Source organism: Oryctolagus cuniculus, chromosome 14 (assembly GCF_964237555.1).
Source record: "Oryctolagus cuniculus chromosome 14, mOryCun1.1, whole genome shotgun sequence".
Lineage (NCBI taxonomy): Eukaryota > Metazoa > Chordata > Mammalia > Lagomorpha > Leporidae > Oryctolagus > Oryctolagus cuniculus.
Genome location: NC_091445.1, coordinates 21,220,568 through 21,247,409, shown reverse-complemented (window position 1 = coordinate 21,247,409; position 26,842 = coordinate 21,220,568). Strand labels below are relative to the sequence as shown.

Sequence of the window (26,842 nt, the reverse complement as noted above, 5' to 3'; positions counted from 1 at the left end):
AGAAGAAAAAGGCAGAACCGTGAACTGCTTCCTCTTGAATGTCGTGATGACATTCTCTGTGGGGATGCTCCCTGGTTCATGTGCAAACTGCCATTTGTTTGTGGGGTCAGAGGAACAAGTGCAGCCAGGCATCTGAGCTCTAGAAGAACAGCCATGGAAGACTCTGCTAATCCAGCTGATGCGACTACAGAATGCTGCTGCCGCGACAGTTTTAACAACAAAGGACAAATTTGCTGGTTAGGAGAATGAAGCTTGGTCTCTGAAAAGCACTGAGCATGGCTAAGAATTACTTGTGACTTCAAGCACAGACTGTGTTACACAGATTTTGTCATTCAATACATGCGCAGTAAGCAGACCGCTGTCCCCCTATCCTGTGCGGCTCTGCACTGCTACACACACAAACTGCAACGGTTACACTGTCAGGACAGCTCCGCTTGTGTTTTCCACCAGTCACAGCTTGCTCCGCTTAGAATTCCATCTAGTGAGAGCAACAGTGCCTTCCTGGGTCTTCATTCTTTCTCCAAACTCTCTCCCCTTTGGCATGCTTCTGGAACAAAGACCAACCTGGGATCTGGTGACTCCCCTTTTAGAACACCTGACAAGTGAGGATTCACGAAAGTTTTCAGAACCAGAAAGGCCCCCACCCGCTCCCCGGCAGGAGAGAGGCTGAGAGTGCAGGTTGTATGGGAGGGACCCAAACTCTTAGCAGACAGACCTCTGGGACAATACCAGTGAGCCAGTCTCCCAGATACTGGCTTATCTGCAACTGCTTACACTTACAAAGGGAAAACACACACTCCCCACTGCCCTTTGTTCCGCAGCCGTTTCGGAGATCTTCCAGCAGGTGTCGCTATAATCACAGAGCAAACATTCCACAGCATGGTAGGTAACTTTTATTTTTCTAGCATAATAATTTAAAGTCTGTACACACTGCACACTCACTGTTTTACACAGATACTTATTCATATACCTATGAACCACATCTAAAGGTTTCTTTGCAAAGTCTCCACACACTGTGGGGGGTTTCCAAGCACAACAGAGAACAAAAAAAAATTAGATTTTGAGTCTTTTTGAAGACAGCCATGTGGAGCGTTTGTGAAAAGCAGTGTTTTCCCCTCTAGTTTTACACTCCCCTGGGACTGGGAACAGCTGCAGCCAGTCCATGCACTGGGCTAGTCTGAAACCTTCCTGGCCAAGCAGCATTTCAAGAACCAACACCTTGCAAGTGGTATTTTCTCTAGAAACCCTAGGACAGGAGATCGGCCTTGCCCTTGTCTAGAGAAATACTGGCTATTTCTGAATGCTATCTTTGGGGGTTCTTAAACATCTCACTCCCAGTGGCACTGGTTCCCGAGGGAGAACTGAGCTACTGTGGAGTCACTGCTAGAGATGCCAAAGGCCGGAGAGCATCCTGCCAGCTACCTGACATGGCAAAAGAATCCAATTTCCTTCCCCGCCACGAGTCAGCTTTCCCTGAAAAGGCAAAGGTAACCTATCCACTCTAAACCTAGATGCTGTAGATAGTTCTACTATTGCTTTCACTTCACTTCTATACTATCTGCACAAAAATAGTGGTTAAAAGGATCCTCGATTTTCCCTCCCTCGTCCTACTCCACTAGGAAACACATTAGCTAACGAGCGCTTCTGAACATGGTCCGTGGCCCCACAGGTGAACAGCAGCAGCAGTCGCAGTTCAGAGGTGGTGGAAGGCAGGGCCCTGGCCCAGCTTCTGTGAAAGGATGCCAGGCTTAGGTTCCAACTGCTGGGAGATGAAGCAAGTAAGAAGCAAGGTGCCTTCACCGTGTTCCCAAACTGTCCAACGTCCTTGTGTCACACCCAAGCAGGTTAGCTTCGAACCTCTCTACACACTCCCAAGTCCACTGTGTGGCTGTACGGCCATCCGCTCACTACCAACTACAACTTCACAGAACGACATCTTCCTTTCCTGCTAGTCAGGGCCCCTGATCATCAGGACGTGGCAAAGAACAAAGCATGACCTTGGCCTAAATCCCTACACTGCCTAAGTTTTTCTCTTCTGCGTCAACCTGAAATTTTCAGGTACAAAGTGCATCGCCTCTTCTTGGAACAAGACACGTCCACCTAGACGCTGTACAGCAACACGGCCTGACCTGTCCTGAAGTTGACTCTCAGTTACGCTTCCTGCCTCACGGTGCTCTTCTCCTCTGGATACACGGGAGAACTAACAACGGAAGAGGCAAAGGACGGAGAGCTTGCTGGACTTCATAGGGATTCCACCAAGTTTCAGGAGCAACCAGCCAGGTACAGTCAATCATAGACGTTAAGAGGGAGTGGATCTGATTCGAAAGAGAGACGACTTGGGAAGCACCATGTTTGGTTACGGAGGTCTGGATGAGACAGCACTCGGCTCAGCTGCACCCCACACTCAGGTCAAGGCCGCCTCTTGGGCATCAGTGTCCTGCTCTGTCCCACAGCTCAGGCAGACTGTGCAGCCCGCGGGGTGGAGGGCAGAGCTGAAAACTCCACGTCAGAGAGTCCAACCAACCCCAGGGCTTGGATCCCTCAGGTGAGGCCGAGTGAGGGCTCTGTTGCTTCTGGGCTCACACAGCTGAGGAAGCGAAAGGTAAGAGCATGGGCTTGCTCAAATTACAGACAGCGCAAAAAGCAAGCCGGCATGATTACTTTATGGTTTCATGTTTTGTTTAATGTAAATAGAGTTAAAAGAGGGAGGGACTACAATTTAAACGGAGGATGAGAAAAAGTCGGAGAGCTGCTGGGGTCTAGGGAGGGATCTGGTATTTATGAAACTGCCAACACTAGACCTTTTGACCTACAAAAAACAGCAGCTTCCTACGACTCAATCTCATCTGTGTTCAAATAGAACGACTTGAATTGAGAGTGAAAGGGACTATTGTTAATTCTTCCACCTTCTGAAAAAGTGACAGCTCATAGACAGGGAGATGGCTCCCTAAATCAGTGTTTTAGAGTCGAAAGCACCCGTAGGGGGCAGTGAACGATCCTTCCCTGTGGAGTCAGGGCAGACGGAGGGGTGGGGACACATTCAGAGGAAGGAGGCAGCGCCACCAGGCCTCGGCCAGCGAAACTGCACGCTGGCCACTCAGCAGCAATGGGAAAGGGCAGGAGGGAACAGCCGGGAACAGCTACAAACAACTGGTCACCATCAAGGGGCGCGCTGCATATGGTGTCTGTGTATACGTACTATACATGTTAATCAGGTACACGCATAAATATTTAATATATAAAAAATAAAGTGCTTTCTAACAGGTCCCCAGGCAGGGACATTATAAAACATTTCACCAAAAAAAAAAAAAAAAAAAATCAAAAAAAAAAAACCACAAAAACCCAAATTGATACAATCAAAGAACACTACATCCAACATAGGTGAAAACAGCCAAACGCAGTATGTACAATCTGGTGAGGGTCCCGGGACAGACATCCTGTCATATACATGGTATATACATATATACTCTTTTTACTCAATATATTATGACAATATATATTTTAAAATTTTGTTATAGACAAAAAAAATTAAAAAAAAAAAAGACAACCCCTACAAAAACACAACAAGGATCAAGCCCGCGAGTCCTAGACTGACACCCAAGTTGCTGCCTCCCCGGGGCGCGCTGCTGCCGGCGCTCGGGAAGATGTGCCAGCGCTCCTTCCGCGGGTGCAGCGCCTCCACGTCCTCCAAGGCACTGTGGGCTGCAGCGGTGAAGTTGGCATCGCCAGTGGTGAGCAGGTCGAAGACGCAGGACTGGAAGTAGATGTCCCTCACCGGCATCTTCTCTTGGCACTGAGTGCTGGCCGTCTCCAGTGTGTAGCCGGGCCAGGCCTGCACCAAGGAGGTGCGAGGCGGGCTGTGCCCCAGGATGGCGGACACTTGGCCCTGCCCGTCGTCGATGCGTTCGCTCAGTGGGCAGCCGTTCACACACAGCTGCAGGTCCTGGCTTTCCTCGTAGGACATGGCCAGGTCCTCGGGCATGCGGATGGCCAGGGTCAGGTAGCGACCCAGCTGCCGCACGAACACCGTGGTCCCTATGTAGCGGGCGTGCATCTCCACGTAGCGACCGCTCTCACGCTCCACGATGCGCAGGCTCTTGGCATCGCTGTCCCCACCGCTGGTGGTGCCGTCCACGAAGGCGGCTGGCAGGTCATCGGTCACAGCTTGGTACACTTTCTGCTCGGTGCACTCGTGGTGGGCTTTGAAGATGACAGTGATCTGTGGGGAGGACACGAGCAAGGTTTAGCAGGGTGGGTGGCAGGTGCAAAGGGGCAGCCCTCTGCAGGGGGAGTTCCTTTTTCACTCAGGACAGAATCACCCAGCTCAGTCTGTCTGCTCTGGCCTCACAGAGCCATGGCGACTCTTTTAGAGAAAATTATATATATATATAAAATATTTATATATATAAAATATAAGCCCAAGGAATGTGCATCAAGATAAGCTTTACTTTTGTAGGTCAGAGAACAGAGTCGTTACTGCAAAATGGGCCAGTTTTATTGGTAACTGATTGGTAATTGATGTCACTTTCCAAACACGGATGAAACATGGTATGGATCTGAGAAGAAAGAAAAAGCTTCCTTTCTAAGTTACCCAGAAACTTTAAGGGGCTTGTGGTGCAGTGGGTTAAACCCCAGCTGCAGTGCCACAGCCCATATGGTCACTGGTTTGAATCCCGGCTGCTCCACTTCAGGTCCAGCTCCTTGCTGATGCACCTGGGAAAGCAGTGGAAGATGGCCCGAGGGCTTCGGTTCCTGCCCCTCAAGTGGATGAAGCTCCTGGCTCCTGGCTTCGCCTGGCCCAGCCCTGGCTGTTGAAGCCATCTGGGGAGTGAACCAGTGGATGGAAGACCTGTCTCTGTAACTCTTTCAATTAAAATAAATAAATCTTTTAAAAAAACCAAAACACTTTAAGGGGCTTAATGCACCATACACCGAGGAGAACTCTGCTGTCTGAAAGGGTCACTGCTGGTGTGTGACCCTCATCATCGCACCCTGGCTTAGCACAGATACTGAGAGCAGGCGGTGCTCCGGCAACGGCTACTGATCACGTGTGTGAGGCAAGACTTCCCTGAGTCCCTTAATCAAATGTTTCACATCACTGGCTAATCCCTGTGACAGGGAGATCACTTGGCAAACACAGCTCCCAGGCACTGGCAGAGACCGAACACCCTGAGCCTAGTTACAGCAAATGTTTTCCCCAAACAGCGCCACGGTCTTTAACTCCTCAGAAAGCCGTCCCCAGCCAACGCTGAAGCCTCCAAATTCTGCACACAGTTCACGGAGGAGGAAGCAACAGCGACGGCTCAGAGTCAACCCCCTTTCCTGCCTGCACTGGGACAGTGACTGCCAGAGCTTAGCAGTTTCTTTTCTTCCTTCTTAAAAAAAAAGAAAGAAAAAGAAAAAAGGCATCAGGTGACTTCAGACAGGGAGGCCGGAGAAGCCCAACACTCTGAGTTACTGTGGAGGGAGGAACCCCCTACTCCTGCAGAGTGCCAATCAAAACAAAAGCCCCTTGTGAAAAAGGCCAGAAAATGCTCCCACCCCTGCCCTCCCCAACACACACACAACCAGGCCTCCCCACCTCCTCAGGTTGATGGCTGAAGTCTTCCCCCACCTCGGCCAGCATCTGCTCGCACTATTTAATTCCACATGTTCCCACTGGTGTTACTTGACTGGAATTTTCCAGCCGTTTCATTGTACTTCAGCCAGTTATAAAGCCAGATCTGAACCGGCTGCGCCGCAGCAACTGGTTAAATTCATATCCGTTGTTTGCAGCTGCAACTGCAAGCCAGACAATGCCTTGTGAAAACGCCGGGTTTGCTCCCTGCCTAATGACCCTGAGTCACAATTTGATTTCACTACCAGCCTTCTCACATTTCAACACCTTCTTAACAACCCCAAGGAGGTGTACCAGAGGATGATTGCAGGAAATTTGCTGTGCATCCAGCCATGGGCCCTTCCAGGGTGGCTGGGGGTTTGCAGCTAGATAGCTAATGGGACTATAAAATAGATTTATGTGGTGGCTTTAAAGGCAATTTGACAAGTGCTTTTTAAAGGCATGCAAGGATCCCATAGAGGTGAAGATTAATTCAAGTGAATTCTGCACCTGAAAAAGTTCAAGGTTAACAACACAAATGGCTAAAATATGAATTAGTAAAAGATTTTTTAAATATAGAATTGCTATCCTCATTTTCAACCATAACACTCAGACTCAAAGATGCAAGCCACTCCTTCACACCAGCTAAGCAATTTGTTTCCAGCCTAACCAACATCAAATATAAGCCAGTTTGGCCTTATCTCAAGAACTGAAGTACTTTTTTTGCACTTAAGGGGGAGAGGAATTCCTTTTGTTGGGACAACAAAGCAGAGATAGCCAATCCCAAACAGATTTCCCAAAGACGAGCAAGGGTGAATACCAGGAGTGGGGCAATCCCGCAGCTCCTCAAGCACACGGATTCGCACCGAGCAGCTCCTCCAGACACTGCCCACACTGCTTCCTCTGCTGTCCTGTGATGCTTCCAGTGACTTGCACAGAGCCGAAAGGCCAGGTCGGGACGCCTTCTGCTCCACTGTCACACAAACTATTCCAGGTCAGTCAGTCAGACAGACTTCTGTCTCTCCAACCTGCCAGAGGCGGTGGGATTCCTCTCGCTGCTGCTTCCCTGCTGAGTGACACCGTTACTCCCACACAGCCCAGAGCAGGAGTGGCGTTTCCGGGGCTTCCTTCCTAGTTTAAGCACACAGGGACTGGGAGACGGAGTCAGCGTAAAAACATAGGAAGCACTGACTCCAGCTCTGTAATCAATTGCATTCTTCATGATGATGACATGGGCTCTTAAAAGAGCGCTCAGCCATGAAAGGGAAAGAAATCCACTTTCAGATCATGTTGATCTTCAGAAGAGCAAAATTTACTCATTTTTAATAATCCTTACTTCAAAAACACTGAACAAGAAATTTTGGAAATTACGAACTCCTCATATTTCCAACTAGCAGCCATCAGAGCATAGTGAACAGAATATTCAGGTTATTACTATATTTGAAGAGAATATTCAAAATGATACTTAGTAGCTCTCAGAAAGAACAACTTAAAAGATCCCAGCTCCGGACTGATCCATATACTATAAGAAGTCAATTTGGCACATCTGCTCTATGCCACCCATTTATTATTGATGGATGGCATTTCTGTGCATTCTAGAACATCAATGCCTTTTGTTCAGCCTCCCCCACCTTAGACAAACTACTCCAGTCCTCTTCATGCATTTTTAATGCTTCCCTCCCTGAGATCTTCACCACCCACAAGGTCTCTTAGGAAGAGAAACACAGCAGGTACAAACCAGCCTTCGAACAAGCCAAGGCAACAAGAACCCAGGGAGGTTTGCTGTGAGACACCAGGACATCTGCCTCTCCTTCCACCAGGACAAAGAAAAAAACAAATTCAATAAAAAAGAGGAAAACCCAGACTCTGCCTACCCATCTTTCCAAGGCACGGCCATGGCACAACACTGTACTCTTAACTGTCTGTGCAGAGTGCATTGTGGAAGACAGGCTGACCAGGCCCCTCGGTGCTGCACGTGCAGGGCCCTCGTGGAAGGCCCAGGTCCCAGGGCTGGACCTCCAGGAGCAAGGACACACACACTACTCCCGGCTTAGGTCAGGTTCAAGAAACGGAACTGAAACTGCCCCTGCTTTGACGTGGACCTGGTTACAACTCTACTTCTGTCATCAGAAGATAAAATGAATTTTATTTCGTGTAATTAGCTGAGACGACGGCCCTGTCATATCCTACAGGAGATGCACAGGGGGACGGAGAGCACAGCTCTGCCCAACCCTCACCCCAGGGGCGGATGCTTCACAGAAGGAAAGCAGCACGCGTGCACGCGGCCATCTCTAAGACTCTCAGCTTGGATCTCTGAGAAGCCAGAGCCTCTGGGGGCTCCTTCCTTTGTGCCTGCCCTCGACTCACCCTTCCCCACGGCCCCCTCCCGGGGTGCCCAGAGGTGCTGTTCTCAGCTGGGGTGGAGCCTGTGTCCAGGCTGGGAGGCAGGGTCTTCTGACCACAAAGAACTGTGGGGAATTCTGTGTCCTTTCCCTTCCGTGGAGGAGGGGAAAACTAGCACATTCATTTCGATTAACTTCCTGTCTGAGTGATTTCAGGCAACACCCAGGTGGGTTTTTATCTCTTCCATATTTCAGCAAAAAAACTGGTCTGGGAAATTCTTTGATATCATTGATAATTTTCCAAAAAAAAAAAAAAAGGAAAAAAAAAGAAAAAAACCTGGGGGAATCAGTCTGTTAGGCAGCAGTGAAGTCAACGAATTGGAATGTCCTGTCACAGCCTAGAGAGCACATGTCTTACCTAGAGGAAGTTGCATGCAGGACCCACAAATCTAACCGTCTCTTACGCAGCTGTTTTGAGCTAGGACAAGATACTAACTGCAAGGCAGCACATGTGTGCACGGGGTGAGTGGCGGGTTAAAATCCTGACTCTGCTCCTTGCAGGGCTTGAAGGAGACTGCAAGAAATTTGCAGCCTTCCAAAGAGGTTTCAAAACTGCTCTACTTACCCACGCTCCAGTCCCTCCACAGAGCACTTACAGGGCCCAGAGAACTGCAAGGCATCAGACTGCGCTGGGTAACAGATACACGCAGGGACAGGAGCCGCCCTGGCCGCAGGTGGGGGCCTTAGCAGCAGCCGGAGAAAGAAGAAACCGAAGCAGAGGGCAAGGACACCCACTGCTGAGGGCCTCCAGCCCCAGTGGTCCGGAGGAGCACCAGGCTCAGCAGCTGGCGGGAGCCTGCCAGGGCGAGAGGGAAGCCAGCCCGGAGATGACAGAAAAGCTACAGGCACCAGAGAGCTGGCTTTCCAAGAGCCACTTCTGAATGCTGAAAACGAGGAAGGCGGGCGGCGTACATGGGTGCCGGGACAGGGCAACTGGCCAGCTTCCTGCTGCGCAGCGGAGCAACGCAGAGAGGAAAGGCCTCGAGGCCTGCAAGTCGCAGCCACTTCACCAACGGCAGAGGGCAGAGGGAGCGTCCCGCTCGGCTCGCCTGCCGCCTTCCTGCTGTACTGGTACAGGGCGAGAGTGTGTGAGTGTGTGTGTGTGTGTGTGTGCGTGTGTACTTTGCGACCAGAGCAGAGGCTGAGCGCATTCGGAAAGCAGAGAGCCAGCCAGGGCTGGAGGCAGTAACTGCTGAGAGAATCTGCCCCAGCAGGTCTTGTCTCTGGGCCTCTCCCTTCTGATGGGGGCAGGAGGCCTGGCCCCAGGGTGCAACCTTGGGCCCAGGTTCAGCCCAGCTCTTCCCCAGACTGAGGGGGCTTAGGAAATCACGGCCTCTTTGATCATTTTTTTTTTCAGCTTTGGGAGGTAGGGGCAACAGTGAAAGGTCTCTTGGGTCCCCGCAATGCACTCACACCTTGTCACTTCTCGGTTCAATTTCAAGTCCCCAGGGCTTAAAAGGAAATAAAGAAGGCCCTTGAGAACTCAGGGGCGAAGTGGTTAGAAGCAGGGAGCATGTATTTCATGAGGCCAGTTAACTGGAACGCTACGAAACAATCTCCTTCTGTGTGCGCGCGGCCTGGGCAGGGAGGGGTGGCCGTCAATGCCACAGACACACACACCTAAACCACCACATGATTAAATGCTGTCCTACCAATTCTATATCTGCAGTACACATGCCATGTTCCTTACATGAACGACCACCCCTCCTCCCAGCCCCCCTGGAATTGGCCCAATGTACTTTTGGCTCCAACTCTTAAAATAACCAGAGAACTGGAGCCTCTCTCTGCGGAACCAGTTTGGCCTTAAGTCCTTCTAGACCCAACAGCACCACGTTTCCACCGCAAGCCCGGCCAAGGTCTGCATCTCAGATGCCTGTTTGCTGTTCTCCTTACTTCATCAGCCACCGACAAGCTGAGCAGTGTGAGAAGTCCTGGTCTCACCCCGCCCAGAACACAACATTCACAACAGCAAGCTCTGTGGCAGTCAAAACAAACAGAGACAACGCGGCTACAGCGGCGGTGCTCGCCGTGGCACACGGGAGAGGGCTGTCCCCCGGGGTCCTGGGCACACACTGCCCGGCTGGCAGCCTCGGGGGCCAGCACAGAAGAGGGCCCACCATCCGCTGCTTCCTTCTCGCCCCTTCCCCTGCAAATGTTGACTCGAAAGAGAATTTTACAGGGCAGGGAGAGAGACATCTGGAAGTGTGACAGAAAAACAAGTTCTAACTCTCAGCTGTGGATCAGACTTGGCCTCGTGCCTGTGGGTTAAACCACGGAGGAGGAAGAGCGCAGTCGTTTTAAAGCGGCAGCAGCCCACAGCTCAGGCAGGCCTTGGGTGGATGTCACTCACCGACAGGGGATTCTGAAGGTCTCCTCCTCCTTCCAGACCGCGCTTGGATGGAGGGAGCGGCGCACTCAGGGAGTGGAGGACTCTGTACCCAGAGCCCTGTCCGTGTGCCTCCGCTGCAAACCGCAGCGGGAAGAGCAAGCGAGGAGGGCCCCTCCACTCACAGAACCACCGTTCACACTCAGGGCTCAGCGCGAGCCACGCCCTGCTGCTCTTCCCCTGCTTTCTTTCCCCACGCGCACTCGGAGGTCCTCTTCCCTCCTGGCAACTTACTCAGGGCACATGAAGCCCACCTAAGTCGTTCCTGGGCCCTAAGACCTTATAACCAGACCCCAAGACCTTCTAACGAACCAGAGTCATGGGGGAACCAGAAGAGCGCCGATGAGAACCCGGCCGCCCGGGTGACGGCTGATTTCTGCTCTTCTAAAATGTTTCGGTATTCTTTGGGCAAGAAGTAAACTTTGGGAGAATAAGAATGTCTGACACAGGCCACAGGCGTTCATCAAAAGTTTTTTTAAGGATGAGTTGGGGTCTCGACCAATGAATTGAAGCTAAGAGCTGCTCCCTGGGATAATCAAATTCCAGGAGGCCTTTTGGTCTTAAGTCAGAGACCAACAACTCTGCAGAAGTGGGAGCCAGGGTCCCAGGCCCTGCTGGGTGGTAAGGGAGTATGAGCAAACACAGGCAGAAGAGGGAGGGAGGAGACTGTGCCAAATCCCAGGAGTAAAACGAGCGACCTGTGAGCCAAGGCGGAGAGGGCTGTGCCCCGGGTGGTATTGCGGGGCAGGCCTTTGCAACAACCCAGCTCTCTGGCCCACTCTCCTGGCCCTCCGCCTTTGCCTCAACTTGCCAAGGAACAATGGCTCAGAAGCAGCTTGTGAATGCCGTTCCCTACTGCTGTGCAAAGAAACGCTGAGAAACGCCTGGGTTTACTACATGCAACCTCGACGCTTTTCCACCGGCTGCTGCTGTCACTTATGCACTGAAGCCACAGCAGAGGCGGCACTCAGCTCTTCCTGTGTGTGCGTAGACACACACAGACACACACACACACACACACACACACCCCTGGGGCCTTTAATCCTCAGAGTTCCAGGTGTAGCACTCCTCTCATCAGATGTCCCATCAGAGGAAATTAAAAATAGTGACTGTGTCCAGCAGGGAGCTCTAACTGCAAACGTCCCGGTTCCCAGCATGCTTCACTCACCCCGTCTGAACACTTTGTAGGATTTTTTTTTTTTTTGAAGGAGGGAGGATCAAGATAAGGAGCAAGTCTCTCTCACAGCAATGGAAAAAATGACCTTGTGCAACAAATGTAATCATAAGGAAAAGAAACGCAATCTTAGATCGTGAGGAGAGTTACAATGCCTCTGCAGGTCAGTCTGCGCCTTCAGGAAGGAAAGGCCTCTGTATTTCCAAAAAAAAAAAAAAAAAAAAAAAAAATCGCTCATCCTCTCTGTAACAATGCTGCCGGCAAGAACAGCGTCCATACATCCAGAACACAAGCCTGCGAACGGGAGGAGACTCTCTCATAGACCACACAAACAAGCAAAAGGATCATGACTGTGTGGATCCCAGGATCTCCACGAAGAATCTGAAACCATATTGTGCGGTAAAAACTCAGCCTCAAAAAGAAAAAAAAAAAAAAAGTACTATGGGGTCAAGAGAGGGCCGATTTCCAAACCCTGATCCAGAGATAGACTTCTGACGACAGCTGGAAGCCTTTGCAATGCAGGCACGTCTGGCTCTGCTTCTGCAGTGAACAGGGAAGGATCCAGAATCCTGGCTTACGTGCCCACGTGCTGCTGTGCAGTGCTAACTACACGCCAAAGGCTATCAGAGAGGAATGGGGCCACCTCACACTCCAGGAGCCTACAAGAGAAGGAGGATGCTTCCTTATGGAAAACCAGGGGAGGCAGGTGCCAACCAAGTGTGAACCACTCTAAGTTTCTGGTGTCATCCGTCAACGGAACACATAGGAAAATCGCTCCAGAATGAGATTCAGAAGAGTGACTGTGGGAATTTTAAAGTTTACACACGTGGGTATACTTCAAAAGTTCATGGAACATAGGATAAGTTTATTTTGGCACAAAATAATTTGAAACCCATGCAATTTTTTTTAATTTGTATTTTTCACAAACTTCTTCAAAGCCTCTTGTATGCAAGGATTTCCTTTTTTTTTTCCAAAACAAACTTGTCCTTTTTTTTTTTAATTGAAATTATTTATCGGGGCTGGCGCTGTGGCGTAGCAGGCAAAACTGCCGCCTGCAGTGCTGGCATCCCATATGGGCACCGGTTCGAGTCTCAGCTGCTCTACTTCTGGTCCAGCTCTCTGCTATGGACTGGGAAAGCAGCAGAAGATGGCCCAAGTCTTTGAGCCCCTGCACCCATGTGGGAGACCTGGAAGAAGCTCCTGGCTCCTGGCTTCGATCAGCTCAGCTCCGGTCATTGCAGCCAACTGGGGAGTGAATCAGAGGATGGAAGACCTCTCTCTCTGTCTCTCTCTCTCTGCCTTTCTTCCTTTCTCTGGGTAACTCTTTCAAATAAATAAATAAATCTTTAAAAAAAAATTTATGAGCAAGAGTGAGAGTGCTTGTTCACTCCCCAGATGTCTGCCAACAGCAGGGGATTGGGCTGGGCCAGGATAAAGCTGGAAAGGCAATCCAGGTTTCCCACGTGGGTGGCAGGAACCCAAACACCTGAACCAGTACTGCCGCCTCCTAGGGTCTGCCATCAGCAGCAAGCCAGGACTTAGGAGCTGGAGCTGGATACTGAACCTAGGTACGCCAATATTAATGCAGGTGTCTTAACCACTAGGCCTAGTGCCTGCCACAATCAACCGATCCTTTTTAATTCATTTTCCACAAATTTCTTGAAGTACTCTTACTTTTAAAACTGAAGGGCAAAGCCTCCTACTGTGCCTGAGCAGGCCCTAAGTGCTGCCCCTGCGAGTGCCAAGAACATCCACTCACCAGGCCCCCAGTCCTCTGGCCCAGCAGCAAGGGCCCACCCCTTTCCCGCATGCAAACTGCCTAAAGGTGAACCACGTGTCACTCATGTGAAGTGGAACATCTGGGACAGGACCTGTAGCCACCCCACCCCCACCCGATCTCCTTTCACACTTTTTCTTTTACTGAGACTTAAGGATAAGAACGTCAGGACGGTGGAGGAGGGCAGGCTTACCTCACAACTGAGGGAAATATACCCAGAGACATGCAAATTAGTAGTAATAATACTTTCACTAGAGACACTGCTGTTTGGGTGCACAATAAAGAACTTCTGACTTTTCTATGAAAAGCAATCATTTTAAATGCACTTGAGAGACTGGTGATTTTAATACAAGCTGACTTCCCAATTCCCTGTGATGCTGGCTTCTACAGGTCCAAAATGAGCGCACTACACAATGATACACGAAAGCAGCTGAACCAGAGTGGGAGAGCCTGGCAAAGCGAACGTGCGAGCATCCCCTGCTGAACACGAGGCACAGGAGGCCCGGACTCGAGTCCTCTGGGAAGCTCAGAGCGTGGGCCACCTCCTCCCCTGATGCGAACGCTGCCTCTTCTTCCTACCACAGCTACCTCTGCCATTCTCAGCCCGCCCCTCTCACCGCCCTCTGCCCCAGAGCCCAAGCGCTTGCAGCTGCCTTTGCCAGCTGCAGGTGGGGAAGATGGCCCAGAGCTGATGTGGATCTGGGCCCAGGTCTGCCGTATTCCAGAACTCCTATAGCCCCCAAGGTGGGAGCTGAAACGCCATGCTCCGTAACACCCATAACCTGTGACAAGGGGGCCCGACTGCCACAGGCTCTCCCAAAGAGAGGGGGTGTAACAGGCCGGCCCAGGTGTGAGCAAGTTGGGGGGCCCTGAGAAGGTACACGTGTGCTCACCAGAACCACCCAGCAAACACCCCCAGGCCCACCCGCCTTAAACGTGCAGACACAGCTAGGCCATCAAATGGCCCGCAAGTGCAGACGACTCCTTGTTCTTTCCTTGTGTTGTTGGGGTTTTCTCCCACTGGTCTCTCTGTGATGAGGAAGGGCTCAGCCAGCTAGGCTGAAGATGGCGGGCATCGAGTTGTCCCAGTGCCCTCACTGAGCCAAACCCTGGGTCTGAAGGCGTTGAGTGAGCGGACGCTTTAAGCACAACAACCGTCAGTCCATCTTTAAATTCAGCGCCACTGAGTGCATGGGTCACGTGGCCGACCACACAAGGAGTGGCTCGAGACAGCCTCAGTGGGCAGTGCTGTGTCACTCGACCACGGGCTGTGTGTGAAAGCTGGGGCTCTCTCTCTCTCACAAATCTTTCCCAAGTCCTCTTTTTTTAAGCATCATGTAGGTCATAAGAGAAATGAATCAGATCTTGTTTGGAACTTAATGTCTCGCCTCCTGTTGTTTCTGTTTTCCTCGCCACTGTGTTTTCGTGCTTAAGAGTCTTTGAAGCTTTTATTTTAGCCCCGAGTGGGCAAGAGGAAATCGTGTTGGGGGAGTCAGGTCTCTGCCTGGTTCCACCAGCACAGGCCATCAGCAGTCACCTTCCAGATGCTTAAGAGGGAACAGAGGAAAACCCCCAACAGCTCCTAGAGGCCGTGAAGCCAGAGAGTAATTTGTTGCTGAACAGCATGGTCGCCAGATGTGGGGAAATACTTTCCAACGGTGCAATTAAGCACCGAGCATTCTCACTGTCCACTTAGATTTATGTCAGAGAACCCCTCGTCCTCCCCTTTGTGGGATGGGTACAAACTTCTGATGCGTACCAAACAGCTGAGGGTGAAAACAAAGTTGTACTTTTTATTTAGAAAATAAAAAGAAATGTTAGAGTCAACATCTGAAATGAAACAACCTTAAGTACTTCAGTGTAAACTTCCACTTACATGATACTGAACTTCATAAAATTATTGGTTATCCCCAAATATCTTCTCCCTAATGAGTAAAACATTTACAACTCTGAAGAGCTCAGCAACACAGGGACACGAGACTGGAAGGAAGGCATGAGAAATAAAACCCTACGCTCGTGCTAACCACCAATTATTTCATTCATCTGCACAGTTACTGGAAGGGTGCTCTTCCAAGTTGTCACCTACATGCTCAACTGACGGACACTTTCTTCATTCGCCAACAGTGCCTTCTGGGATTTCCTGTTACCCAAAGACTGCTGTTCACAGGTGTTAGGGGTCCTGTGACTGAGGCAATGGCGATTTTTTTTGGTCATTATCTTGTAGCTTCGAGATTGTATAACTTTGTAAGATAACTTACGGCTAATACGTAAGCTGCAGTATTATTTACACACATATAAAAACCAGGGAAGGCAAGACTATCTGGGGCTGCAGAATTTGAGAAGGCATAAGGCAAACTCGAGCTTTCGCTGGGAGTCCAAGTATAAACACTGTGGAATCCCCCTAGGACGCGTGGACCAGTGTTCACAGTCCTCTTTGTTTACAGCACTGCCTTCTAATCTTAGATTTGTGACACCCCGGGGGTGTCTCCAGATAGCTCCTGAGGTGCTGTAAAATTCCCTCCACTGAATGCCAAGTACAATAATTTAGCAATCATTTAAAAAAATATGCCACACATGTTTGGTGTTCTGGTATCAAAAGGACAGTCCTAAGTATTCCAAAAGCTTGATCTTTGTCAGTTATAGTTTGGTCTGAACCAACTCCTAAGCAGACAGAACAAGTACAGAAAATGAAGCAGAGTAAGGTGGTCCGTATGACTGGTTTTGTGGGTCAGGAAGACAGGGAAGCAGGTGGTTGAGGTGGGACTCACCCTATTTTAGTGGAAAATCGTTTCTTTGTTTACTAACGACTGAATTAGCAGTGACTGGCAACTAGGTATCCAGTTGCCAGGTCTTCTCTACCTACCTGCACTGACACTGGTGCCTGGCAGCTGGCTTTAAGGATCTCTGCACAGGATTTCTTTCTTGAAAACCAACACGGACCCCTAGACACTGCAAGCAAGGCAGCGCAGGCGCAGCTCAGCTCTGTCAACTTTTCTCTTTAGCTTGGGGCTGAGCCTCGGGCCCTGAGACGACAGAGCTCACACAGCAACTGTTCTGCACCATCTGATTCTCAGCCTCCTTGGTCAACAAGAGGCTGGCGACCAAAACGCCGGTGTGGGGTTGCTGCTGGGAAGCTGGCTTAGAGCCATGTCAGTTTACTGCCGCTTCCAAATCTCCAATAAAATAGCGTTTCTTGATGGGTCGCTGCCTCAGGCTTCAGCGCTTTCTTTGCTCAGAACACCCACTTCAGTCAGCTGAAAATCTCAGTGTGGATTTCCCCAAGAAGAGTCACACGCGTGTGCACTCAAAAAAGGACATCAGTGAAAAAGTGCACATTCTCCCACCCCGCCTCCCCACTGCAAAGGCCTGCCCTCCCTCCCTGGAGGACTGGATCCCACTGTTTACTTTCTGTTCTTCAAGTCATTACTCTTTTATATTTAGACCCACACTTTACATTCTCAGAAAATTCCTTTACTAAGTAACTTTGATTCAGTCCTTTATCCACTGCTGATTGCTTCTCAAGAAGAAAAAAGAAATGCATTTCCTTTTTCAGCTAGGCCTTTTATATCACATTTCGCAAGCTGAGTAATCAACTCTGTGAGAATGATGAGTGGGCAGGCGAGGAAGAGAGAGAAAAGTGCACTTGCCTTATTCGTGGCGGTGGCACTGGACCCAGGAACCACGGGGACGTTTGTCACTTGAACAGAAAGGTAATTGTTGTCTATGAGGGGCCAGGCCCCTTCCACTTTGCATGTTTGGAAGTGATCCTTGAAAGTTCTCAGGTGAGGGTCTCCAAACAAGCCACAGAAAAGGTAACTGGGCGGGCCCGGGTCTCGTCCCCTGGGTTCTTTGGGTCCCGCGTGGCTGTGATAGTTACAAGGGTCGTGGGTCACTTCAGGGTTGGTAGAGGACGTGGGGCCATCCTTGGAACAGTTCCTCTGGCTCATGAGGTCACTGATCCCCAACACGGCGGAATGGTAGACCAGGTTGCCACGGCAGGCTTTGGAAGTTCGCTGGGTGCAGCCGGCATAGGCGCGCAGGGCCTTGCAAAACTCGGAGTCAAAGCCGTCAGCGGCAGAGTTCAGGTGTGAAGTCAGGGAGACAAAGTCCGTGGTGCATTTCTGGATCCGGCACTGGGCCGGCTGTTGGCAGTCACCTATGGGAGAAGAGAGAGGAGGGCACATGTGAGCGCAGGAGAAAATGCAGTTCTCCCTGGGGGACCGTGTGCTCCAGCTCATGCATTCCTATTTTGAGAAGCCTTCAGAGAAAGAGGGGGACAGTGGGCTCCCATGCCTCTCTCAGATTAAGCCACTGGGAGAAAACGTGCCCGCAGCTCATTAAGGCAGTGTGCTCACAGGTGGCACAGCACCGTGAGCTAACGTGGATCGAGTGGAGCCCAGGGTTCTCAGCTTCACGTGACAAAGGAACAGAAAATGTAATATCTGATCAGGTCTGCTGCTTGTTCCCAGATTTTGAGAATGGTTCCTCTGCTCTGACGACCAATCAGAGACACGAACGAACTTGGTTTTGATTTCGAGAACTGCATGAGTAATTTGCTTCGGAAAGCATTGTAAAAGCAGCGCTGAGCGCAAAACCACGAAAGGGGAAAACCCTAAATTACAGGACGACTGGTTAAAATCACCACCTTTCCCTGACTGCAGTATGGCTACAGGGTAAGAATATCAACAGAAAATCCAGGTGCTGCGCTACTCTGTCTTGCCCGAGTCCCGTCTACTAACAAACTCTACGTGTCAACAGACACGGTTTCCTGGTTTCTTACAAAGGCAAATGCTTTGTTAAAAATAACTAAAGTGACCCACTGGATCCACCTAACTTCTCTCCTAATAAATCTCCATCTCTGTCACCCTGGGACCTGAGCTTCCAAATTTCAAGTAAAAAGGACCCCACGTCAAAACAGATACAAGTGCAACACGCTGAAATCCTGCTGCACAGATGATCCCAAGCATGTCTGAGAAAGAGAACTAGAGAACTACAAAGCCCAGAATTCCCTGGAGCACCTGTAAACCCCATTTCCCCTCACAACTCATGCAAACACAATGAGTTAAATGAAGTAATGGAGACCCAAGTACTACTGCCTTATATTGGAAAAAAAATATTTCCAAATACCACTACTTTTTTCTTTTTTTGCCACTAGCTTCTTAACAATTCGCAAAACCTCTAAAAGTATACAGAGGTACACAAACTCGAGAACTGGCAGTCATGTGACGGTAGAACAGACTTGGTGACAAGAGAAGCGCCTTCCTTTGGTGGATCTGTGACTGTACGGAAACGAATTCTTGGCTCCCCGAGACCTCTTGCAGGTCTCCAGGTCATGGAGGAGTCTCTCGCGCCCTGCACATCTCAGGTTCCTCATCTGGAAACGAGGCTGTGGCACAAGGAACCCCATGACCTTCTCCTGGGACAACGCATCCTGTGGTTTGTATTCTGGATGAGGAAAACAGTGAGGGTCAGTGGATTCACTATTAACTGTGTAATGATTTAAAAATGTGGGAGCAATAAACTTCAGGCAAATGTCAAGATTTAGCATTTCACTTGAGGAAGACTGATCAGTTACTGATCCTGATATTGTGTCAGACACTTTGTACTGGCCTGCTTTTGAATCTGAATTAAATGGCCTGTCATCTCTGGGTCTGGCTTTAGCTGGAAGACAAGGGTGGGTGGTGACAATCTCTGATGAGAACCCTGTTGTCATTTTTAAATCCCAAGGAGGGAAAAACACCGTAACCTGGATGTTGTACTCACTTTAAGCTGAATAAAAGATTAAAACACATTTTTATATTTGGAGCTGAGGATTTATAGCAGTCACTAGATCACTTCAAAACAAAACAAAACCCAGAGCTTCACGTGTCTGTCCTGTTCTGTGTTCTCTCAGGGCAGAGCTGACAAAGGAGCTCCAGGTGTTCTAGAATTCCTCTCTCCAAAGCAGACCAAGTCGAGCTATTTTTATCAAAAGCAGAACACAGCACAATCAACCGACCAAAACTCCACAAAGACCTTGAAGCCATTTTACAGATGGGAAAACCAAGGCAAAGGACTCTAACAGGCCCTGTCCTGGCTGGATCACACACAGCTAATATGAAGCCAGAATGCGGTGGCTTGCCTCAAATCTCCCGGTTTTCCACCACTGGGTCCCGCATCCCTTAATTTCCTGACTCCAGCAATAGCGGATCTGACAGAGAGTTAACTAACTAGTTATTTTTCTTTTTAAATCAGTCACAGCAAACAGCAAACAAGGAAACACAACCAGGGTCAAGACTGCCTAGTACTGAAGAGCTTTCAAACTACAAATAAATGACAGGCCGACAAGTTTCCGCTAAACCTGCAGTGCCTATTTGTTCTTTTTATGGTCTATAAAATCTATCCGAGCATACATTTACTTATAATTATTTCAAATAGTCATAAAATATCAAAAGTAAGAACGGCATGCAAATGCAGATGCAACTGTTCGGAAGGGAAGAAAAGCAGTATTTAGATTCCTGGTGCCTTGTCTCACTCCTCCCCTACTGGCTCCACCTCTCTCCTCTCTTTGCTTTTTGCATTGCAGGGAGGTGCTGAAGACTTTGAAAAAAAAAAAAAAATTCTCACATGAAATAAAACTCCTTGGGTTCTTTTGTTCTAGGGAAGGTTTCAAACAGTGAGATGACTGGAAGGCCGAGGGCTCCCTGGGGAGAGGGAGCTCACTGGGGAAGGGTCAGCGCCTGCCTTCAGGCTCCCGAATCGTGACTGATTTGTAGAATGCACCCAGAAAGAGCCAGGCTTCAGGACCTTATCATGGAAAAGCACACTTGTGCCTGTTCTAGGTGGTAAAATAAGCCTCCTGTCAAAATGCCAAGACAGTGCAGAGCAGAAACCACCTCAAGAATGAAGCCTATGAGTAAGCAAGTAACTCCCATCTTGGATCTCCATTGAGGAATCCCAGAGGTTTGCTTGTTTTGAAAGAAAAGACCAAAAAAACAAAAACAAAAACAAAAAAATGGCGTAAACAAAAGCCGTCTCCCAAGGGCAGAATCCCAAATTTGCAGTCAGATCTCTGTCCTGGGGTCACAACACCTACAATCCCTGGGCCGGCACTTCTAATGCCGGTTCCTGGAAGTGCTGAAGGCTGTGTGGATCCAGAGCTTTCACTTCTTCATCACTTTTTAATGAATCAGACAAAAAAGGCCTCACCACTCAAGACAGCTTTCCTAATGCCAAGGCTGCCCGGGCAAATGTGCAGCACGATCACGGGTTTATAATGAAAGAAATGAGATCTGCCGAGGCGGAATTAAGTGAAATGCAGAGCCATATGGGGTGCTGTGGCAAATGATACGCATCCAGACATAAAACATATGGTGGTCCATCTGCAGAAGGCAATGGCTGGGCTCCCTGCATTTCCACAGCACCACTCTTCAAAGAGATCCCGCAAGAGGAGCCCCCTCTCTCCCAGGAGCAGATCAACCGCACCAGGGCAACAGGTTGTCCACGGAAATCAGCCAACAACAGCACTTGGGGGTCGGGGTCAGTGGAGAGGAAGGAAGGGCGCATTACCACGCTGAGATGAGCTTCACATTCCAGATTCTTGAACCAGGGCACCTGCATTCTGCTAAACCTCTCAAAGGGTTTCTTAGGCCTTTCATGAGCCAGCCTCGGGGAGCCACATTCAGACCCCGTTGCAGGCCGAGTACCAGGACCACCACCCAGGGTCCACCTCACCAGACGCACAGCTGAGCTCCGCGGGGCACGTAATTTTTCTGAATATTATCCTTCCCCGAGCCATGCAAACTGTTCCTCGCAACTGCCTGCGGACTGACAATTTTTCCTAAGGCTCTGAAGTTACTTCATGTAAAGCCCTAATCGTTCTGAAACCTCCTGTCCCACTTCTTAATGAGACTTCTCCCCAAGTGACAGCGTTAACACGCAGCTGTTACATCACAACGCAAAGTTACGCAAAGTAAATTAAGTCGTCTCCTTCGATGCCACATTTTTTCCATTACTTGAAAAGACCTCCCCGGTTTTCAGCGCGGCTGGCGAGACTTAATAAATAAATAAAAATTACTCCACGGCTTTAAAATTCACGGTTCTCCAGCTCGGGGCGTCGTGACCGCTGTCCTGTAAACCCGGGGGCCGAGAAAGGCCTCGAAGGAAGGCCTCGTAGGCAGTAGCTTGTTCTCCAGCTAAGAATTTCCCTTTCGGTTTTGGGATTGCATTGCAAAAAAAAAAAAAAAAAAAAGAATCTTTTGTCTTAGGCAAACTCCTAAAAAAAAAAGCACGTGTTTTTGTCCTCGGCGTCCTGGATTTTTTTTTTTTTTTTAAAGGAAACGACCTCCAAAATCACGGAGCGCACGCCGGCAGGCCCGGCCGGCTGCAGGCTCGCCCGCCAGGGGAACGCGAACCGAGCCGCATTAAAAAGAAGCCAGTGCAAGAAATACATAAATAATAATAATGCACGGGAGAATCCCCCCTCCCAGGTCCCTGGAAGCTCCCGATCCTTCGGTACGGGGGTCCCAGGTCTGCAAACCCGGGAGGGCGCGATCGCCTCGCCTCGCCTCGCCTCGCCAACCCCCTACCCGGGAGAGAAGCAGCACAAGGCTCCTTGTCTGCCCGCCCGGGCGGCGGCGGCGGCGGAAACCTGATCCGAGCCCTGAGTTTCAGTAAACACCGCCGCCGAGGGCCACCCCGCATCCGGAGCCCGGGCCCCCGGCCACCTCACGGCGCGGGCGTGTGCCGGCCCCCGCACGGCCCAGGTGCGGGCCGGCGGCGCGGGGGGCCGCTCCCGGGGCGCCGCGCCGGCCCTCGGCCCCAGGGGAGGAACAAAGCCCGCGCGCGCGTCCCTACCTGCGTGGAGCAGCCCCAGGCTGAGGAGCAGCAGCAGCAGCAGCGGCGCCGGCGGCGGCGGGCAGGGCCGGGGTCGGCGGCGCTGCTCAGCGGCGGTGGCGGCGCAGGAAGGTGCGGCTCTCAAGCCCATGCCCGTCCATGCAGGTCTCGGGGGCTCCGGCGAGGGCGGCGGCGGCGGCGCGGGCGCCGTGGCGGGTCCCGGCCCGTGGCTGCGGCATGGGCTGGGGGGCGCGTCTCGCTTCCTCTTCTTCCTCCTTCAGGCCAGCGACCGAGACGGGCCGCCGCCACCGCCGCAGCGAGCAGCGCGCCCCGGGCGGAGCGAGTCGGCGGCGGCGGCAACAGGGCGTAGCGGCATCGCGGCGGCCGGGGAGGGACGAGGGAGAAGACACAGAGACCGTGAGCGAGCCGCCGAGACCAGCCGCGAGCGCGCGGGCGCCCCGGCCCCCGGCCAGCGTGGGCTGGGCGGGCGTGGACCTCCGAGAAGGGTCAACCCAGCGCAGGCTAACAGCCGCGGGCGGCCGCAGGACCTCTGCTCGGAGGCCCGGGCGGTCAATCAATCTCAGCCCCGCACTGACGCTCCGCCCCGCCCGTCGCCCGCCAATCCGCGCTGGGCCACGCCCCTCGCCTGCTTTCCATTGGCTGCAAGCGCGGGTCCGCCGGACCCCGCCGGCCAGTCGCAGGGCCCGGTGCTCCCGCCCCCGCACCTCGTCCCGCCTCCCGTCCGCTCAGGGCAAAGCGAGTTCCGCGTCCGCCGCCTGCGCGTCCGTTCGGCCCGGCCGCCCTCACGCGCCCTCCTCTCTTCCGCGATTTACTGTTTCCTGGCGCCCAATAGAAACGAGCGGCAGCGCCTCCTCGCTCTCGCCGGCGTTTCAAAGCACCCCGCCTCTGACCTCTCCTTGAATGACGGCGAGCCTGCGCGGCTTCGCGGAGTCTTTGGTGCGGTTATCACGGCGGCTCCCCGCTCGGCGCCCACCAGCCCCAGCCCCTCCGCACGCGCCGTGCGGGCCCCCGGCCCAGCCCTGGCCTCGCTGCGGGCGCTCGGCGAAAGCCGGGAGAACGGGTGTTGCGGCCCGGGGTGTTCCTGAGGCGAGGAGGCTGCGGTGGTGGTGGGGGTCTGAGAGGGGGCGACCCTCCACGGGCTGGGTCCCGGGGCGGTGAGAGGAACGCGGGGTGCGTTTTCAGGCAGCGGGATCGCGCCGCGACGAGCGGGCGCTGCTCGCTGGCTTCTCACGCCTCCCGTCCGTGAGCCCAGGAGCGCAATGGCGGGGTTGGGGGGTTGAGGTGGAGAAAACAAACCGCCCACCCCGGCCGCTCGCGCTAGGAGAGGGGCCTCCAGGGGCCCGACGAGGGTCGCAGCCCGCCGCCGTCCGCGGGTGGGTAGTGCTCCCGGGCGCCGCCGCCGCCGGGTCCCGGGCCGCAGCTGGCAGCCCTGCCCGCCACGTAGCTCAGGATCTCCGGTTAGACATTTCCTGTGCACCGCGGACGCGTTGCTAGCTCGCCGGAGCTATCCGGCGGTGGAGCGGGGTGATGGGGGCTGGGGGCGGTGGTGGCAGCCGTCCACCCCACCGGCCTGCGCGCTGCTCGAGCCTCTAGGTCCCTAGTGGAGTAGACCGTTCCTCCTCTAACTTTTTCATCGCTATGACACAGCGGCATGACTCAGGCGGCAAACACACCTTTCACTAGCCGAGCCTTCTGCACATGCTTCATGTTCCTAATGATAGCTCCGGAGTTGCCTTGCAGAAATGGCTTTTTGATAGGGGCGCGGAGGGAGGGAGCCCCTGAAATCGTTAGATAAGGCCGCGCACCCAAAACGATTAGAGCCAAAAAAAAAAAAAAAAAGGTACCCTCTCTCTCAATTCCTATCTACAATCAACTCTGTGACATGCAGCTATATGTCCTTTAAAAGCATGGTCGAACAGGACGCTGTGTGTCTGCAAGTGCTTTGTTAGCAAAGCCTTGACAGTAAATATATATATATATGTTTTTCAGTTCCTCTTCATGAGCCCTACGGCGGGAGCACCCCATTTTGTTGGCCACACTTCAGGACACCTGGCCGAGAGGCGGTGGCTCCGGGGTTCAGGTCGAGCCGGGGCTCCCCGCCGCGCCCCGAGTCTCCGGCCGGCAGAGGGCGCCCCGGAGGCGCGGCGGAGCCCGGCGTTGGGGCCCCGGGCCGCTGCGAGGCGCTTTATTGCTCCTCTGTTGTAAAATCTGACAAGCTCAAGATTTATAAGCCTAACAATCCACTTTTTATTGCCGCACAAGCGTTCAGCCGCTAGAAGAAAAATGCTAATTTTCACAACGAAACCGCAAGGTGGTCCCCCGTCTTCAAGACGCTGGGTCCGCCCACGGCCTCGCGGGTCCGTGCCGGGGAAGGGGGGCGGCCTGTACCCCACGGAGGAGCAGCCGTGGGCCAGGCCCGCACCGCACACGCCATCGACGACTTTCAGCAAGTTTGCTATTTTAATCAGAAAAAAAAAAAAAAACCTGCAAAACTCCAAGGAGTCGTGCAACTCGCAAGTCTCCCCCCCGGTTCCTCGCCACTTGTACTGGGTCTGAGGGCGAGACCAGAACCGCACTTTCTGGGGACCCCGGCAAAGCCGACCGCGGCCAGGGCGTGCACTCCACGCGCGCGATGCGGCGCCGCTTCCTGAGCCTGCACCTGCACCTGCCGCCTTCGCCGGTTTCCCCCAGCCCGAGTTAACAAACCGTCCACCTCTGCCTGCTTAGCAGGGACTTAAGGGGCTGGGGGCCCGGCTCGCGACCCGCCTGGGAGGGCTCCCCGGCTGCGGGCTGGGGCACAGGCGGCCCGGGCCCCCAGGGCTCCAGGCTCGTACTTACGTCATGCTTAACCCCTCCGCTGCTGCAGGGGGCCCGCGAGCTCCGGAACACGCAGGACCTGGGGGTGAGAGGAGAGCCCCCGAGCGCGGCGTGAGCACGGCGCCCCCCGAGGCAGGTGTGTGCGGGGGTGCGGGTGGTGGTGCCGGGCTCCCGCGCCGAGCGAGGCGCGCAGCCCGCCCCCCGCGCGCACCCCGCGGTCCCCGCGGGCCGCACCGCCCGAAGCGGCAGGTGCAAAAAGCATTTGGGAGCCGCTTGCCAGCGCGCGGAGGTAATGCGCTTCCTGTCCATTTATCTCAGGAAACCAGCGCAGCCTTGCCTTCGAAACAAAATTAACCTCTCATTAGCCAGCCACTCACTCCCAAGAAGGCCTTAAAAGCTTTACCAGCTCGCTAATGTAGTTAGGTTTTTTTTTTCCCCCTTCCAGGCAAGGGCAGCAAAGCCGCGGCCACGACGGCCAGCAGCCCCCTGGGTGGGGGGCTCCCCCAGGATCCCCACTTCGCGGTACCCAACGCCCCAGAGAAGCCGCCAGAGCAAGTGCCCACGAATGTCGCGGCAGCCCTTCGAGCCGATACCCCCACCCCACCGCACCCCCGTCCCCCTTGGCTTGGCACGGGGTCCGGCCCCAGGGGTGGAGGTCCCAGGCAGGCTGTCCACCGGCCCCGGGCGCCGCCTGCCCTTGGGCGCGCCCGCGAGCAAGACGGAGAGGCCAACGTGGTACCCCGGGTCCGCGAGGGGGGACAGGGGGCTTCTTCCCGCGCCGGCCCCCGCCACCCCGGGGCTGGTTGATTTATACCACACAGGTGGACGGAGAGCTAACGCCAAGCAGTGCCGGCCGCTGCCCGCCGCCCGCCCCCCGCGGGCCCCCCGGCCCACCGCAAACTCCGACAAAATAAACAACTCACCACAGGCATTCCCTTGTCTGCAGCGCGACGCCCGCCAGCTGGGAAAATAAGCCGCAAGCCACGCGGCCCGGGCGCGGGTGGGGGGTCGCGGGGCCCGGGGCGCCGGCGGGGAGGCTCCGCCTCGGGGTGGGGGGCGCTCGCCAGGCGAGGCGACTCGGGGCGAGCTCCGGGGGCCGGGGGCTGCGCCCGCTCTGCCACCTAGGGGAGAGGGCGAGGAGCCAAATGCCTGCCGCCCCCTCCTCGGAAGCGCGCCCCGCGCCGCACCGCCCCCTGCCGGCGCGACCCCCGACGGCGCCGGCGCGCGCAGGACCCCCGCCGCCACGGCCCGGCCCGCGCCACGCCGGGTGCTGAGTCGAGACCTCGCCTTCCCCGCCGCGCTGTCTCTCCCCACGAGGGTCTCCGAATGGGGGCAGGGGGCGGGTTCGGGTCCCCGAGGCCGGCCCCGGCGTGGACCTGAGCTAGCAGGTGGCTGGGTGCCTGCGCCAGCGCGCGGGAGACGCGGAGCGAGTTCCTGGGTGCGGGCGCGTGCGGGAGCGAGGCAGCAGATGCGAGATCCGCCTGCCTGGCCGCCCGGCCGTCTCTGTCTTTCAGCCTCTTAAATAACCAAACATAAATAAACGAGCGAGCCCGGGGCCAAGCTGTGGGAACAAGGAGAGGAGGAAGCGCTGGGAGTTGGAGCCAGCCCCGGGGAATGCTCCGGGGACCACAGTCGCCGCGCGGACGGCGCGGCGCGGCGCGGCGCGGCGCGGGGAAACAAAGCCGTTGCTCTCCTGGCCGGGGCCGAATTTCCAGGGCCGCTGCGTGGGGCCAGCGAGCGGCTCCCTTCGGAGGGGACTGCGGGACCCTCCCGCAGCTTCCCTGCGCCCGCTCCGCGCCCCGCGGCCTCCTCGCACTTCACCGGGCTGCCGCTGGGGGCAGCATCGGGCAGTCCA

At 53.5% G+C, this 26,842-nt stretch overlaps 1 protein-coding gene across 1 annotated transcript; it reads right to left on the bottom strand.

Moving 5' to 3' along the window:
* Positions 1 to 870: 870 nt before the first annotated feature.
* RGMB (repulsive guidance molecule BMP co-receptor b) lies at positions 871 to 26,788 on the bottom strand. Its single transcript, XM_051853608.2, has 6 exons — positions 26,270 to 26,788; positions 25,911 to 26,108; positions 25,009 to 25,066; positions 22,171 to 22,424; positions 16,983 to 17,491; positions 871 to 4,219 (listed from the first exon to the last, which is right to left on the bottom strand). The coding sequence occupies exons 3-6, from the start codon at positions 25,011 to 25,013 to the stop codon at positions 3,551 to 3,553; spliced, it is 1,437 nt and encodes a 478-aa protein (XP_051709568.1). The 5' UTR covers positions 25,014 to 25,066; positions 25,911 to 26,108; positions 26,270 to 26,788; the 3' UTR covers positions 871 to 3,550.
* Between the last annotated feature and the right edge of the window lie 54 nt (positions 26,789 to 26,842).